General features: G+C 40.2%; 1 protein-coding gene across 4 annotated transcripts in view; it reads left to right on the top strand.

Annotated features, from left to right (window-relative positions):
* TEX264 (testis expressed 264, ER-phagy receptor) overlaps window positions 1–17,516 on the top strand; it is a 167,350-nt gene that overhangs the window by 42,316 nt on the left and 107,518 nt on the right. For all 4 annotated transcript variants that reach the window (XM_053377495.1, XM_053377499.1, XM_053377498.1 and 1 more), the window contains one exon: window positions 4,432–4,653. In XM_053377495.1, the coding sequence (XP_053233470.1) occupies window positions 4,432–4,653 (222 nt within the window). The remainder of the gene's footprint in view (window positions 1–4,431; window positions 4,654–17,516) is intronic.

Genomic DNA, 17,516 nt, shown 5'->3' on the forward strand with positions numbered 1-17,516 from the left:
GGCAACCATTCAGCCACTGAGAACAGGATCTAGACTGGATGGGCTATTGGCCTGATTCTGCAGGCTCTTTTTATGTTCAGTGTTCCCATATGTCCTGTAAGGAAGGGGGGTAGAAGGCTTTAAACGGAAGGGAAAGGGCAAATGATCAGCAGCTTGACCTCAAAGTCCTAAGTGTGTGTGAGAGAAAGTTAAAAAACGCAAAATGTGATATATTATCTTCTCCCTCTTGCAGGCCTCTGGTATGTAATTATTAGTTGTGCTATTCATCTAAGTTTTACCCAGAGTAGACCTATGGACATTAATAGAGCTAACTTAGTTATGGTCATTAATTTTAATGGGTCTGCTCTGAGAAAGGCTTAGTCGAATGCCACCCAAAGCCTCCCCACGTATTTTAACTGTACCTTTGCATTATCAGTCTTTTTAACTCCATACTTCTTACTGATGTGGGAAAAGGGGGACTTGATTTGACTCACACGTTTCCATATTTAGTAAGGAGAATTGGTCTCTGGCAAACAGCATCTTCTTCCTCTGCCTGGCCTTTTGCTTGGCTTTAGTGCCTTTAGGAAAGCATCAAAAACATCTAAAACATGCTTTCAAGACCATGGTGATCTATACCTGTCATTGAATGAGTAAAATGAAAAGGAAAACTCATTCACAGCACGCAGCAGAAATGGCAGTGCTGGCCTGGATGACTGCCCTGAGAATGTCAGGGGTTTGTTTTTAATATTCAGCTGGCAGATTCCTTAAAAGTCTGTCTGCATATATTTTTTAAAATGTCACAGCATGGTCCCTGGCTAGCAGGTAGAGCAGTAAGACCTTCGGATTGGCAGTGGCAGCAGCTGCTGCTGCTCACTTGTTGCTTCACTCATAATAGACAGATAATTGGCACTGGCTTTAATTGGTCTCTTTCCTACAATTGGCATTGTTGAGTAACAAATAGATCAGCCACTACAGAAGTCAATGAAGCCTTCCACCAGATAATGTCTATGTTGTGCATAGTTGTTGCTGTGAGGCACTTATTCTCTCTGTTGCTCAGATGAGAAAGATTTTTCAGATTTCAGAATCTGACCCTTAAGTTTGGTCTGATTTGTTTGTCAAGACAGACTAGAGTCTACTACCAGCCTTTTGGATTCATAGACATTCATTTAACTTATATAGACTTTTGTCTTCCATTACTCCAAAAATAAGGTTTACACAGAAATCCTTATAATGCATATAATCCATACGCAGTGGCTACTTGTGAGAATCTACTAATCCAAAATTGCAACCTTGGGGACAAATAGCATCATAGAATCATAGAGTTGGAAGAGACCACAAGGGCCATCGAGTCCAACCCCCTGCCAAGCAGGAAACACCATCAGAGCACTCCTGACATATGGTTGTCAAGCCTCTGCTTAAAGACCTCCAAAGAAGGAGACTCCACCACACTCCTTGGCAGCAAATTCCACTGTCGAACAGCTCTTACTGTCAGGAAGTTCTTCCTAATGTTTAGGTGGAATCTTCTTTCCTGCAGTTTGGATCCATTGCTCCGTGTCCGCTTCTCTGGAGCAGCAGAAAACAACCTTTCTCCCTCCTCTATGTGACATCCTTTTATATATTTGAACATGGCTATCATATCACCCCTTAACCTCCTCTTCTCCAGGCTAAACATGCCCAGCTCCCTTAGCCGTTCCTCATAAGGCATCGTTTCCAGGCCTTTGACCATTTTGGTTGCCCTCCTCTGGACACGTTCCAGTTTGTCAGTGTCCTTCTTGAACTGTGGCAACCCAGAACTGGACACAGTACTCCAGGTGAGGTCTGACCAGAGCAGAATACAGTGGCACTATTACTTCCCTTGATCTAGATGCTATACTCCTATTGATGCAGCCCAGAATTGCATTGGCTTTTTTAGCTGCCGCGTCACACTGTTGGCTCATGTCAAGTTTGTGGTCATCCACTCAACAGTAAAATTACCTATGAGCAAATGAAACATGGAAACACATGATTTTCATGACTATACTCTAAATGTGTGGTGACAATGCTCAAACCTATTTTGACATAATCCCTTCTAACCTGGAAACCTTTTTCCTAATCCTAACCCCAGGTGTACCTGGCTGCTTATGTTGTGATTATTAGTATTTGAAGAAAGGCACCCGGCACATGCTTATATGTCCTTTCTTATTCATTGCAACTCTGGGGTTCCAAGGGAGATACAAGGCTGAAATTAAGTTTGGAGTTATCCTTACCACATTCCTAAAGTTGATCTTTCCATCTTTATTCTGAGAATCATTTTTAAATGCAGGACTAATGAGAGCTGGACCTACTTTTTCCACTTAGTGGCTGTGAGCTGTGTGACTGTGCCTCCTATGATGTTGGTGAAAAGCTATTTTTGTGTAGCAGAGGTCAACAGTAATATGGCACAATTAACCAATCTATATTGATAAATTCTCAAAGCTACAAATATGAGTCTGAGCAAACTGCGGGAGGCAGCGGAAGACAGGAGTGCCTGGCGTGCTCTGGTCCATGGGGACACGAAGAGTCGGACACAACTAAACGACTAAACAACAACAAATATTGATAAATACTAGTCATATAGTTACTGGTTGGATTTTTATTGGTTATTAGACAGTATTCCAGTATTCAAGAACCAAACAGCAGTAAAAACAGCTAATTTGCTTTTGCTTGCCTTTCACTTACAGCAAGCATGAAGCATGTATATGGTGAAAATGCAATACGTGAAGCAGCCCTCACACTCAATTCGATATTTCTGTTGAAGTGTTTATCATTATGTTTTATTCTGCATTGTGGTTTTTAAATTTTTCAGAAGTTCTGTATTTTGATCTTTTGTAAGTTGCTTTGATGGTAAAAAGCATTGAACAAATGTAATAAGAATAACTTTTGCTTTCTTAAAGCAGTGGTTTCCAAAATGCCAACTTTCAGAGTGACCTTTAACATTGATTTGTCTTGCCAATGAATCTCTTGGCATCTGCTAAGGCAGGGTTTCCCAAACTTGGGTCTCCAGCTGTTTTTGGACTACAGTTCCCATCATCCCCGACCATTTGTCCTGCTAGCTAGGGATGATGAGAGTTATAGTCCAAAAACAGCTGGAGACCCAAGTTTGGGAAACCTTGTCACCATTTCAGTTCACATAGGTTACCAACTATACCTCAATAGGTATAGTTGGCCTTTGCCAAATTCCTGCATAAACTGAGGGCCAAATCACACAATGTTAAATGAATAGAGTTGCATCCAACAAAGTTGTTCCATTTTAGCAAGGACTTCCAACTGCACAGTGGAACTTCCTCTCCCTATACACCCCCCAAATTTGTTCTGAATGGTTCACAATTTTTACAATGCTTCCCCTCTCTACCCATCTTGCAGTGAACAGACCACACTGTTCGTAAGTTCAAATGCTTTACTTACAAACTACAAAGGTCAGAGTCATTCTATGCACAGTTATTCTATGCAGCAGCAATGTGGGATACAAAATATAGTGAAATAACTCTAAGCACATGGTCTGAGTTTGTAGCGAGCAAGCTCAGGCACATCCTATCCCAATGAGTTCACATAGTGAAAGAAAATGAACAAAGAAGCTTTACTTTCTTCTCTGGAGACGAGGGCCCATGACCTAACTGAGTCTAGGAATATAATTCTCTGGTCTTAACCCCTTCATGTGGGACGCGGGTGGCGCTGTGGGTTAAACCACAGATCCTAGGACTTTCCGATCAGAAGGTCGGTGGTTCAAATCCCCGCGACAGGGTGAGCTCCCGTTGCTCAGTCCCTGCTCCTGCCCACCTAGCAGTTCGAAAGCACGTCAAAGTGCAAGTAGATAAATAGGTACCGCTCCAGTGGGAAGGTAAACGGCATTTCCGTGCGCTGCTCTGGTTTGCCAGAAGTAGCTTAGTCATGCTGGCCACATGACCTGGAAGCTGTACGCCGGCCCCCTCGGCCAATAAAGCGAGATGAGCGCAGCAACCCCAGAGTCGGCCACAACTGGACTTTACCTTTGCCTTTACCTTTAACCCCTTCATGTATTAACTAGCCCTAAGCTTGCTACTTATATTTGACTGCAATTTCCCCACAACCCCCTTTTCAGGCAAATATGACAATTGGATGCACAATTTAATAAACCACCCAGAGTCCCATCTTGACTTAAAGGTTCTCAAAACTGTGTTGTTTGGCTCTGGTTCAGTTTGTACAGCACTCTTCTTTGGCTGCACATAAATGTCAGTAATGGTAGGCAAGTTATCATGCTGGGAAATGTTTGCCATTTCTAATAAGCTTCTGAGAAACCCTAGGGCTCTCCAGAACATTGTTTGGGAACCACTGCCTTAAGCTGTCGGTAGGATCACTGAATGATAAGACTGGTATTATTCCATTATTTTAAACACAGTAACATGAGCCCTTTGAAGCCCTATGTTGTCTAATGCCAGCCCTTATTTCTCTTTAAAGGTGGATCCAGATAAATGCCGCTATCTTGTGGGTAGCATCTTGAGTGAAGGAGAAGAGAAGCCATCTGAGGAAGTGGTGCGCATGTTTCTGAAGTATGGTTTCAAGATCATCAACTTCCCAGCCCCTAGTCATGTTGTCATGGCAACTTTTCCCTACACGACTCCACTGTCCATCCATCTGGCAGTGAACCGTGTCCACACAGCCCTTGACGTATACATCAAGGTGAGTGATCCTATGTAACAAGTCTTCTGTTTTAAGCCTGCTAGGTAAAACCCTCTCCTACTTTTGCCTTGTGAAGGTGATACATGTTATCTTATAATATGTATTTCCAATTAATCATGCAGCCTGAATCCTTTTGCTGTTGCTGGCTGTTAAGTATTATGTACCTGTGATACCATCTTTCCTTTAGACTTTGCAAAGTCAACAGTTATATTTCGGGATCAGTGGAGTGTATGAAGTAGTGGTGGGGAATCTTTGACCATTGGGCCTAATTAGATCTGACAGGCCTCCCCATTTTGTCCATGAGAAACCATACCCACCTGTCATAAACCTGACGTCATGTATGATGTCAGAAATAGGTCCAGTAAGGTCAAGGCTGAGCCAATAAGTGATCTGCATGGCTTTTCTTTTCTTTTCTTTTCTTTTCTTTTCACAATCACTGATGATCAGCAGATGGGCAGTGCTTTCAGAGGGCTGTACATGGCACTTTGCAGCCCTTTTTTTTTTTTAATAAGATTTTTATTGGTTTTTCAACATACAGTATAAAACAATACAAAAGACCAACACAAACAAACAAACATATAAACATGTATAATTTCATAATTTTTTTCATGTACCCAATTTCAGCGACTTCCCCATGCCTCCCTTTTCTGCATCCCTGTTTTGAGCTTTTTTTCAGCAACCCCTGGTCCAGATTACTTATTAATTCCTTTCTTTAACCTCTTTCTTTCCTCTTATCCAATCATTTATCGCTGCAAATCTGTTATGCTTTACCCATGACATTTTAACACTCAGTAATTTTACAGAAATTTTTAAGATAAAGTTTGAATTTCTTCCAATCTTCTTCCGCCGTCTCTTTCCCTTGGTCACGGATTCTGCTCGTCATCTCTGCTAGTCCCATATATTTGATCACCTTCGTCTGCCACTCTTCCAGTGTGGGTAGTTCTTGTGTCTTCCAATACTTTGCTAGTAGAACTCTCGCTGCTGTTGTAGCATACATAAAAAATATCCTATCTTTCTTTGACACCAATTGGCCTACCATGCCCAGGAGAAAAGCCTCTGGTTTTTTGTGAAAGGTACACTTAAGCACCTTCTTAATTTCATTATATATCATTTCCCAGAAGGCCTTAATCCTTGGGCACGTCCACCAAAGGTGATAGAAATTACCTTCAGTTTCATTACATTTCCAACATTTATTATTGGGCAAATGGTAAATTTTTGCAAGCTTGACTGGGGTCATGTACCACCTATAAATCATTTTCATAATATTCTCTCTTAAGGCATTACATGCCGTAAATTTTATACCGGTGGTCCATAACTGTTCCCAGTCAGCAAACATAATGTCATGACCAATGTCCTGTGCCCATTTAATCATAGCTGATTTGACCATTTCATCCTGTGTATTCCATTTCAGCAGCAAGTTATACATTCTAGACAGATTCTTCGTATTGGGTTCTAACAATTCTGTTTCTAACTTTGACTTCTCCGCCTGGAAGCCGATTTTCCTGTCCTGTTTAAAAACTTCATTTATCTGGTAATAATGTAGCCAGTCTCTTACTTTAAACTTCAATTTCTCATAACTCTGTAATTTCACATTTCCACCTTCTTGTTCTACAATTTCCCAATATTTTGGCCATTTAGATTCCATATTAAGTTTTTTAACTTCCTTAGCCTCCATTGGTGACAGCCACCTAGGGGTTCTATTTTCCAACAAATCTTTATACCGAATCCAAACATTATATAATGCTTTCCTTACAATATGGTTTTTGAAGCTTTTATGGATTTTTACCTTGTCATACCATATATATGCATGCCAACCAAATCTATTATTGAACCCTTCTAGATCCAAAATGTCTGTGTTCTCAAGAAGTAGCCAATCTTTCAGCCAGCAAAAAGCTGCTGCTTCATAGTAAAGCTTTAAGTCCGGCAGGGCAAACCCCCCTCTTTCTTTTGCATCAGTTAATATCTTAAATTTTATTCTGGGCTTTTTGCCCTGCCAGACAAATTTCGATATATCTTTCTGCCACTTCTTGAAACAGTCCATTCTGTCCACAATCTGCAATGTTTGAAACAAGAACAACATTCTTGGCAAAACATTCATCTTAATGACAGCGATTCGGCCTAGCAAGGAAAGTCTCAAATTTGACCATATTTCCAAATCTTTCTTAATTTCAGTCCAGCATTTCTCATAATTGTCTTTAAATAAATTCACATTCTTAGTTGTTAAATTGACCCCTAGATATTTCACCTTATTTGCTACCATTAATCCAGTTTCACTCTGAAACTTCTCTCTTTCCTCCACTGTTAAATTCTTTCCCAATACCTTTGTTTTTTGTTTATTTAGCTTAAAACCTGCCACTCGACCAAAGAATTGTATTATCTCCAAAACTTTTTTTGTACTAGTGTCTGGCTCTTGCAAAGTTAAAACTAAATCATCTGCAAATGCTTTCAACTTGTATTGTTTAGCTCCGACCTGTATCCCTTTTACCAACTGGTCACCTCTAATCATATTTAATAAAACCTCCAGAACAGTTATAAAAAGTAGTGGGGATATTGGGCACCCCTGTCGTGTCCCTTTTTCAATAGCAATTTCTTCAGTAACCACGTTATTTACAATTAGTTTTGCTTTTTGTTCTGAATAAATTGCACCTATACCGTTCTCGAAACCTTGGCCCACCCCCATTCCTTTGAGATTCTTTTTCATAAAACTCCAAGAGATATTGTCAAAGGCTTTCTCAGCGTCCACAAATATTAATACTGCCTTAGTGTTAATGTTATTCTCAAGTAGTTCCATAATGTCTATTATATTTCTCACATTGTCAGATAAATGTCTTCCTGGGAGAAAGCCAGCCTGGTCTTTATGAATCTCACCCACCAAAACCCTCTTCAATCTTTTTGCCAAAATGTCTGCAAAAATTTTGTAATCCACGTTAAGCAATGATATAGGGCGGTAGTTCTTAATCTGATTCTTTTCAGTCTCAGATTTTGGTATAAGTGTAATATATGCTTCTTTCCACGATTCAGGTGCCTTCTTCCCCTCTAAAATTTCATTGCAGACTTCCTTAAACGGTTGAATCAACCAGTCTTTCAAAGCTTTGTAGTATCTGGAAGTCAGGCCATCTGGTCCTGGAGATTTTCCCAGTTTCATGTTTTGAATAGCTCCCTCTATTTCCTGCTCAGTTATTTTCTGGTTTAAACTCTCTTTACTTTGTTCAGATATTTTTTGTAATCCATATTTTTTAAGGAATTCTTCTATCTCTTTTTCATCCACCGGCCCTTGTGCATAAAGTCTTCTGAAATAACTCTGAAAACAGTTTCTAATCTCATTTGGCCTAAAAATGTTCTTTCCTTCAACCTCTAAGCTTGTAACCATATTCAGTTTTTGTCTTTTCTTCAATTGCCATGCCAGAAGTTTCCCACATTTATCTGCCGATTCAAATGTCTTCTGTCTCATTAGCTTTATTTTCCATTCTATCTCCTGATTCATCAGTTCCATATATTGTCTCTGGTAGAACTTTATTTCTCTTAAGATTTCGTGGGACTTTGGCTTTGATCTCAATTTTTTTTCACCTTCTTTTATTTTTTCCAAAATCTTATCTTTCTTTTCGTTCTGTCTCTTCTTTTTTAAAGTGTTCTGCTGTATCAAAAATCCTCGCATAACGGCTTTACTTGCGTCCCATATTGTTCTTTTCTCTACCTCTGTTTTCAGGTTTATCTCAAAGTAGTCCTTAATTGTTTTCTGGGCCTTTCTATACACCTCTTCATCTCTAAATAGAGAGTCATTCATCCTCCATCTGAAGGAACCAGCTGTTGTTGTGTTCATTTCCATCTTTACGGCGTTATGGTCGGAGCAAGTCTTTGGGCAGATTATCACTTTCTTTATCTTAGGTGCCATTCCACTAGTTACCCAAATTTGGTCGATTCTGGTCCAGGTCATTTTTGCTTCAGAGAAAAAAGTTCCCTCTCTCTCCAGAGGGTTTCTTGTTCTCCAGATGTCAATCAAATCAATATTATCTGTCATTTCAAAAAAAGTCTTGGGTAGTCTCCCATCCTTAGAGACCACCTGTCTCAGTGCTTTGTCCATATTTGTAGAGACCACTCCATTCATATCTCCCATCATGATTATATTATAATCCAAATAGTCCATTAATGTCTCATGTAGTTTCTTAAAAAACTCTGACTTCCCTTCATTCGGAGCATAAATCCCAATTATCAATAATTTTTCTCCTTGGACTTGTATTTCTATTGCCAAATATCTTCCTTGTTCGTCTTTAAACGTCAACTTAGGGGCCAATTTTTCCTTAGCATAAATCACCACTCCTCTTTTTTTGACCTTATCTGATGAAATAAATTCCTGTCCCAGTCTTTTATTAACAAGTAATTTTCTATGTGTTCTGGTCACGTGGGTTTCTTGCAGACAAATCAAATCCAATTGTTCTTTTTTTAAAATATGAAAAACCTCACGTCTTTTTCTGGGAAGGTTCAAACCGTTACAATTCCAGCTTAAAAATTGTAGAGCCATGTTGTTGTTTACTTTGTTGCTCCTCCAACTGCCCCCAGCAGTTGTTCTTCCTTTGTTGGGGTCTGAAGTCCAAATGTCAAGTTCGATATATCCGCTAAGTCCTTAGCCTCAGTAGTCAGGTCCACCACTCCCTTCACAAGGTCTTCTTGGTTTTTTTCCAGAAATTGTTCTTTATCTTGCACTGTTTTTATTTTGATTTTTTCCCCTTTATAGTTGAAAGACAGGCCTTGTGGGTACTCCCATCTATATATTATGTTATTCTTCATCAACAAGGTGGTCAGATCCCTATAGTAGGTTCTCACTTCCAAGATATATTTAGGAATATCCTTATAAATCTGAACAAAGGAGTCTTCAATCTCCAGAGATCTTTGATATTGTAAATTCAATATTTTATCTCTCTCCTCCTTAGATCTCAAAGTTATCAGGCAATCCCTTGGCTTCTTTTTATTCTGTCTTCTTCCCAGTCTGAAGGCCGTAACTATCTTAAATTCCTCCTCTTTCAAATTCACTTGCCAAAAGTCCGAGAATTCTTTTGTGAGGAACTCTGCCAAATTGTCCTGCTCACTTTCTGGCACGGCTCTCAGTCTCAGGTTCCTCTCCTTTCTCTGAAGATCTATTAAGGACAGGGCCGCCTCATGTTCCTCTAGCTTTTTACAAACAGGTTCTAATTTAACTTGCGTAGATTCAGCTATAATTTTTGCCTCTTCAGCAGTCTTACGAATTGCAACATTTTCTTCAATTAATTTATTTATAGTCTCTGTATTAGATGCAACACTTTTAGTATTCAAATCAAGCTTCTCTGATAGCTCTGTTAATTGTTTAGAATTTTCTGTACCTTGTTTGGTTAAAGCCTCTAATGATTCATTAATTTTTATTAGTGCTTGTGTCACTGTATCCATCCCTCTTTCCTGCCCTTCTACACCTGCAAGGGCTAAGCCTGATATGGAACCTCTTCTCCTTTGTGCAATTTTTGTTTTTGCTCTTGTTTTTATCTCATCCTCTTGGCCTCTCATGTCCCAAGGTCGTTCCCACGGGAATTGTTTCCAGATGGAAAACTCCACTAACTTATTCTTTACCCTGCTAAATTTTCCCTCAGCCCTCTAGAGGGAGCGATTCACAGTTCAAGGTACAGGGAAACAAAGAAAAAGAAAGCAAAAAATGGCCACAACTTTTCAAATAATTTTCCAGTCAGAGAACTGTTACTTTGTATCCTCAGCCACCAACAGTAGCAGATAAAGTCTCAACTTTGTATCCAACTTGCAATACACCAACTTTGTATCCAATCTCAAATGACAGCTTTCGGTCCCGGTGAATTAGTCCTTTCTAAAGCAGTCCTTTCCCAAGGGTTTAAAACAGCGGGTAATTTTCCCTTTCATCTCTTTCCAGCAGGTAATGTTAGTTCAAGTTCATCCCCCCCCGCTCCTGCTGCTAAGGGGGAAGGTTCAGGTTCAATGTCTAGGTTGAATATAAATAGAGCTATCTTCCGTCAAATTGCAGCTTGTATATCGTTGCTTTAACTTTCATGCAGTCCGGGAAAGGCAGACTTCCTTATTTTAACTCTTTCCCGTTTTCAGCCAAATTTTCAAACCTTTTTACTTTAAATCCCGGAGGTTTCCCAATCTTACTCACGGGTAATTGTAAATCCAAATCCGAATGCCAGGAAGGAATCGGCGCTCTCCGTTATGGCGACGCGGCTTCACTTCGCGAGCTGGGTAGCGGCTCTCAGCACCGCGCTCTCACCCGATGCCGCTCCGGAGCCTTTAAAAAGGCTCCTTCGCAGTAAGGGGGGGCGCTTCAGGTGCCCACCGAGTCTCCTTGTTCACAGGCTTCCGCGCCTGTGATTTTAGGGGTCCCCGCTTCGCCGTAGCGGTCGGACCCGAACTCACGGAGTAGTCTCCCTGAGCGGAGCTCAGCAGGAGACCGCCATTAAACGCTGGCGCCGACCGGAAGTCTCGGCACTTTGCAGCCCTGACTGTTATCTGATATTAAGGACTTCAAAGTGTTGTACAGGCACTCTGTAAGCATTAACAATCAACTGATCATTTGTACTTGCAGGAAGCTCTGCACAATGGTTTGAAGACTCAACAATTGGAGACTTTAAAGTGCTATGTCATGGATCACCTGATATTATTCTGACATCAGGTGATAAGTAGGCAGCCCTACCACCTGTCAACTTTGACCCAGAGGATGTTGGGGAGATAGGGGTCCAGCCCACAGACCAGATCCATTTCCCCATCCCTGGTATAAAGTTCTGCACAAGGTTTTGAAATATTCACTGTTATGGAAATGTGGGGGTTTTTTTGCTTGTAATCTTCTTCATGTGTACCAGTGGATGACACTTTCTTACCATCCCAAAAGGACTGGGATGATTTTTTGCTAAATATGTTTGAAATTAAAAGTTTCAAACATATTTGGCCTCATAGATATTTCCTCAGAGAATGCCAATTTTGTGTGTGTGCATGAATGAATGAGTGGGTGAGTGGGTGGGTGGATGCTTCTAGATCAGTGCTTCTCAATTTCATTTCTTTGGGCCACGCTTTCAGAATAAACATTTGCTCATGCCACACCAAATTTTTAATTCATAATAAATATATTGGAAAATAAAAAAAAAACTCCTAGCAGTGCTTAATCTATAACATAGAACATAACTACTGTATAATATTATCTTGGGACATCCAGAAATTATGCTATGCTATGCCAAAATGTTTATTTGATTGTTCTAGAATCTTTCTGCCACACTTGCCATCCACTCCCCTTTGAGAACCACTGTTATAGATGGAGGGCCTCTAGTGCTGTAAACTGCAAGCAGGATTGCATTAGCCATCCACACGTTAGGGGTCTATCCTTTTTGGGGGCCTGTATGCATGGCACTATGGGCAAGACAAAGCTTTGTGAGAATTGTTGTTTCCTCTCCTTTCCCCTCATCCGTCACTTTCTCTTCTGACATTTTGAAACAGATGCTTCTCAGTGCCATTTTAGCCCCTTATTTTGTATTTGTACCTGTGTACATGTATGCAGTTACTGAAGCAGTACAATTGAAAAAAAATAAAAAGTTGTATTTTTTTTTCTTCAAAAAAAGACAAATGCCTGCAGCTCAGGGCAAGAGGGTTGCAGCTTATCTTCTGCATTAACATGATTATGGATTGGGCTGTAGGTCCCATGGATTTCACCTGGCAATGCCCTTTTCCAGTGTAGTTAATTTCACAGTGGAACCTAATTAGATATCCTGATCCAGTCAGTGTTACAATATGGATAGAAAATTTATAGCCTTGATTTTTCCTTGTTAGTTGTGTCAGTCTACTGTAGTATAACTGCATTAAAAACAAATTGTGCCCGACTGCAGTCCAGGGTTAATGGATTGCAGCCTTATAGGGTTTTAGCCAGAGACACCTGCACATCTGTACTTGGAAGTAAGCACTGATGTTTTCAAAGTAATCTACTAATTAAATAACTATTTGAACTGTGTGGGTTGAGGGAACCTCATTACAGGAAGTAATTAATTAAGGCAGAGAGCTGGTAGATCAGGAGAAAAAGGACTTATGGTGGAGGATGTGAAACAGCTCTGAAACCAGAAATTCATGGCAAGCAGCTGAGGAGGAGAGGCTGTCCCAACATGTCATCTACCTCCCCCGGGAACATTTCTTCTCACTCTGCCTCCATCACACATTTTACCATCCATACCTGCAAAGAGATTGAACTGCTATTCTGTTCTTCCCCTCCTTAGCAGATTTTCTGTGGGGTTTTTTATTTTAAAAAAAGGTAGAGGAAGGTAAGAAAACATGGGAGGATTGCAACTGGCTTATGAAGTTGTCTGGAGTCTCTGTAAAATTGCACAAAGGAGACATGGCAATTTCACAGCAACAGTCTTGCCTAGAAGAAGAGAGAGAGAGAGAAACACAGGAATGTGATTTTGAAGGGAATGCATTTAGGTTCCCATGTACGTTTTGTACATCACAAATGTTTCCATTCATATATCTTCTCCTATATAATAGAGCACAACTGATTCCCATCTCCTGTCAAAACGAATTCCCTATCACAAACTTTTAACTCTAAAAAACACATCCCTAAAATCTTATCTGACTCTTGCTAAAACATTTGCTGCTGTTTCCTAGCACCCTGTGTGAGAGTTTTCCTTCAGCAGATTTGACAGCTTTACGGGCTTTTTTGCCTGCCCTATTGCGAGCCAGCAAAGGACGCTCTTTGGAAAGACTGCTATTCAGTTATCTTGTTTATTCCCCATCTCTGATAAGGAAGCTAGCTGAATGGACATACTGTAACCTGCAAGAGTGTTATTTAGTTCAGAAGGGAGAGCCTGTTTAAAGACCAAAGGACAGTGCAATTCAATTCAGTTTTCATGTAGGTCATCCCCATTCTCTGAAATTTTATCTCTTCCCCAACCCTGCCCTATGTTGCTTAGAATGCAGGCGATCTTGAGGAGAAGACAAAGGAACAGTCAAACTTGGAAACCTCCATGGATTGCAATATATGATGTTGTTAGGAGAAAGAGAGCTTATGTTTTTCAATGGGGGGAAATATTACTGACCATGAATTTCAGAATTCCTGTGTTCATTGTAAGCTAGGGCATTTCCACATGTTCAGCATGATGGTGATGTCGATTGGTACTTGCCTCCCTTTCTCCCTAATTTATACCAATTTTTATAAACCATTATTAACTGATAATCTTAGAATGTTAAGTCATCACAGTTGATTTTAAAAGCAGATTGCACTTTTATTCTTACTGGATTATTTTTGTTTATTTTAAATAAAAAGATAACATTTTAAACACCCACCTTTCTTAATTGGCCTGACTTGAACCCCTAGCTACACTTCCAAAATGTTTTCTCAAGGCTCTATCTGCACCTACCTCTTTAAAAGCAACACTTTTGTGTGCTGAATTGGGCATTTTAAAGAATTCATAGACAGCAATGCTTGTGTGTTAATACAGTGGTACCTCGGTTTAAGAACTTAATTCGTTCTGGAGGTCTGTTGTTAACCTGAAACCGTTCTTAACCTGAGGTACCACTTTAGCTAATGGGGCCTCCTGCTGCCACCACCCCGCCACCCTGCGATTTCTGTTCTCCTGAAGCAAAGTTTTTAACCCAAGGTACTATTTCTGGGTTAGCGGAGTCTGTAACCTGAAGCGTCTGTAACCTGAGGTACCACTGTACTTCCTTCTTTATAATGTGGCTGGGGATATTAGACCGCCTTCAAAGAGGACCTGCAATGGCACCAGGAAGCATCAGTGCTTTGTGCTTCCTGTTGTATCATCTTCCCCACTCCAACTTATCATTGTTTGCAATGAAATCTCTTGCATCTCCTATAGCAGGTTGTTTCCCACAAATATTCCTATAAGGAAATTGGTGGATAGACTGTTGGAAATGACAGAGCCTTCATTATGGGATTCCCCCTGTTGCTCTTGCCAGGTAGCTATGACACTCACATAGTTGTATTAAAAAAATCCCTGCTAACTATTATTTCTTTCATGTTACTAAACAAGTCTGGATTAAATTTGTGCCAAAATCTGGTTTTTAAAACAGAAAACATGTAGTGTCTTTAAAAAAGAAATCTCTATATAAATAAAAAAGTGGCGACTAGACATTCTGTTTTTGTGCCTACAGTCCAAGTCCCAGGAGCAATGTTGCTCCTAACTTTTGTATCCCAGTTTCTAACACTGATTATGAGATATTTACTGATTGGAAATGAAGTGGTGTGACCATCATAAAACTTTTGCGCCTGCAAATATTATTCAAAGTGGGATCATGCATTATAGCCCTGATATCATCATGCACACAGATAATCATGGAATGTGAAGTAAAAAATGACATCTGGAGGGGCCCTCAGTGCCTATCATGCATGCATATTTTGAGCAATATACATGCAACATCCCCCCCTTAATCCAGATTTAATGTTTCTGCAATAACATCCCCCCCCTACCCATGGTAAATCAGGATTAAAGGGTAGAAAAAATGTGGAATGGCATTTTCATGGGGATGGTATTGCCTGAATTTGCGTCTATGGGCAGCGCCATTTCCATAATAAATGGCTGTGTGCAAATGTCCATTGTTCAGCATTTGCACACTAGTTTCCTTTGGCCCTAACTATGGGTAAATGCACTAGCCTTGTTGTAGCTTGTGCTAAAGTGAGCAGAAAGTGAGTAAGGAAAGCAGTGCTATTAAGTGTGCACGTTATGTGCAAGTCTACGTTTTTAATAGCAACATCAGATTTACCAAATTTACACTTGCTTTAGGGTGCAGAGATGACATTTGGATGCTCCAGGAAAGGTCCTGGAGAGTGCATCTGTAACATAAGCAGTGAAATCATTAAAGCTAAAAAAGGAGCTACAGATAGTGCTGGGAACACCTGGTAGCTTTTTAATGAGAGCTGCCTTTCTCGTTTAAAAAATAAATACATCCAAAATCCTTGGTGCTTATATTTTTCAAACTTAATGAAGAACAGAGATTTATCCTGAGTTGAAACTTTTCTTTTTCAGCCTAGTGAGATAGAAATCTTGGGCAAATGTGCATCAAATTTATGATTGCTTTGTGTGTGTGCCTCTCTTGGGAACTTGAAACTGGACATTTTTATTGCAGATTTCAGTCATGAAGTTTCTGTGAATGAGGTTATTGCGGTAATGTAACTTGGTTATGGGGCATATTAGAGGGTTAGTCAGTTATAGGTTTGGGGGGCTTTCAGTTGACCCTATTTATAAGTAAATCTCAAAGCAGACAGAAAAGATTTTCCATTTTTACAAATATGGAGTTGAAATTCAGAAATTTGAAATGATAATACGTGAGGAAGAAAGAGTTAGTTAGGTGCATGCCTGTGGATCTTAGAGTTGTGATTCTAACCAAAACCAGAGGCAAATGAGCAGAACACAGATTAATTACTAAGGGACTGCTATCAGAACTACCTGTTCTTTTTAGAGGCATGTTCTTCCTTACCTTTTATTGATTTCCTGAATGTAAGACTAGAGCTGGAAAAATACAAGGTCTCTAGCTGCTGAGGCTCCTAAAAAAGTAAATTCTCTATAGACTCAGTTGTTTGAATGGCCTGAAGTTTGGACCTGGTTTGGTGAGCTATCCAATCAGTGTGTGCTTCAACCACTTTTCAACCATATTATTATTATTATTATTATTATTATTATTATTATTATTATTATTATTTATTACTTATACCCAACCCATCTGGCTGGGCTTCCCCAGCCACTCTGGGCGGCTTCCAACAAGAGATTAAAAATACATTAAAACATCAGTCATTAAAAACTTCCCTAAACAGGGCTGCCTTCAGATGTAAAGGTATAGGGGTGTGCAACACGGCCTCCTGTCATTGCCAGAGAGCTTGAAGTAGCTGGGTTGGACAGACCTGGTATTAAATAGTGGAAGCTTAGTCATCTGTTGTAGACTAGTCAACAGATCAGAACCTTCTGTCTTCTGCACTTCTGTCTTCGGTTTCTCAACTCCAGTGTGGCCAGCCCTTCTGGCAAGAGTCTGTTCTTGAGTCAAGTATAAAGTATGAGAAAGTGCATATGCGACCCTGCCACGTGCCTTGGTGTAGTTTTTGTCTTTTGTCTTACTGAACTGAGGAGGGGTCAGGCATGTTGGCCTGACAAGCCCATAGGTTCTTTCCAGGGGTGTCCTACATGCGTCCAGTACCCGTGACACTTGTCTAGGCACTACTGTATATTACAGTAACTCTCCAAAATTAGACTGTGGCTTTTTGGAGTTGCTTTGATATGCTACCTTTCTGCTGTGACATTTGAGGTAGTTTACAACTCAGTACTAAACTAAGAGAAAAAAATAATAAAAAGCTGTTTAGAATCTCTTCAAGAGATGATAGCAAGAGTGCCTTGATCTGGGCTACTTTTGTTTTCTTTTTGGGACCTGTTTTCAGCCCAGGTAAGACCTTCTTTTACAGTTATCCAGACCTCTTTGCCTAATTGCTTGCTTCCCTTTTAATTTTTCTTGAGTCTAGGACTCTCACAAGTGCACCCAGAATTGCTCCATTGCTAGATTTTTAAAATTCTAATATCCTGGCAAAAGCAATAAAGAGTCTTGTGCCACCGTAAAGGCTAACTTGCTTACTATAGCATAAGACTTCATGAACTGAGGCCCACATCAGCAGTGTGCCTATCTCCTGGCCCCGATTTGCCTGCAGATACAGCTGTGGAGCCCTGGAAATGATGCATTATCAGTACCACGCACCTTGTGCCATTTTGTGTAAGAATATCTAGGATGTTATAGAAGGGCAATTTTTGCATTCACCAGAGCCATATACCACAAATAAGCAAAAACTGTTCAAATTTCCCTAGGTGGGTCTCACCTCTGTCGCTTGGAGGAAGAGGGTG

This window comes from Podarcis raffonei, chromosome 2 (genome assembly GCF_027172205.1).
Source record: "Podarcis raffonei isolate rPodRaf1 chromosome 2, rPodRaf1.pri, whole genome shotgun sequence".
NCBI lineage: Eukaryota > Metazoa > Chordata > Lepidosauria > Squamata > Lacertidae > Podarcis > Podarcis raffonei.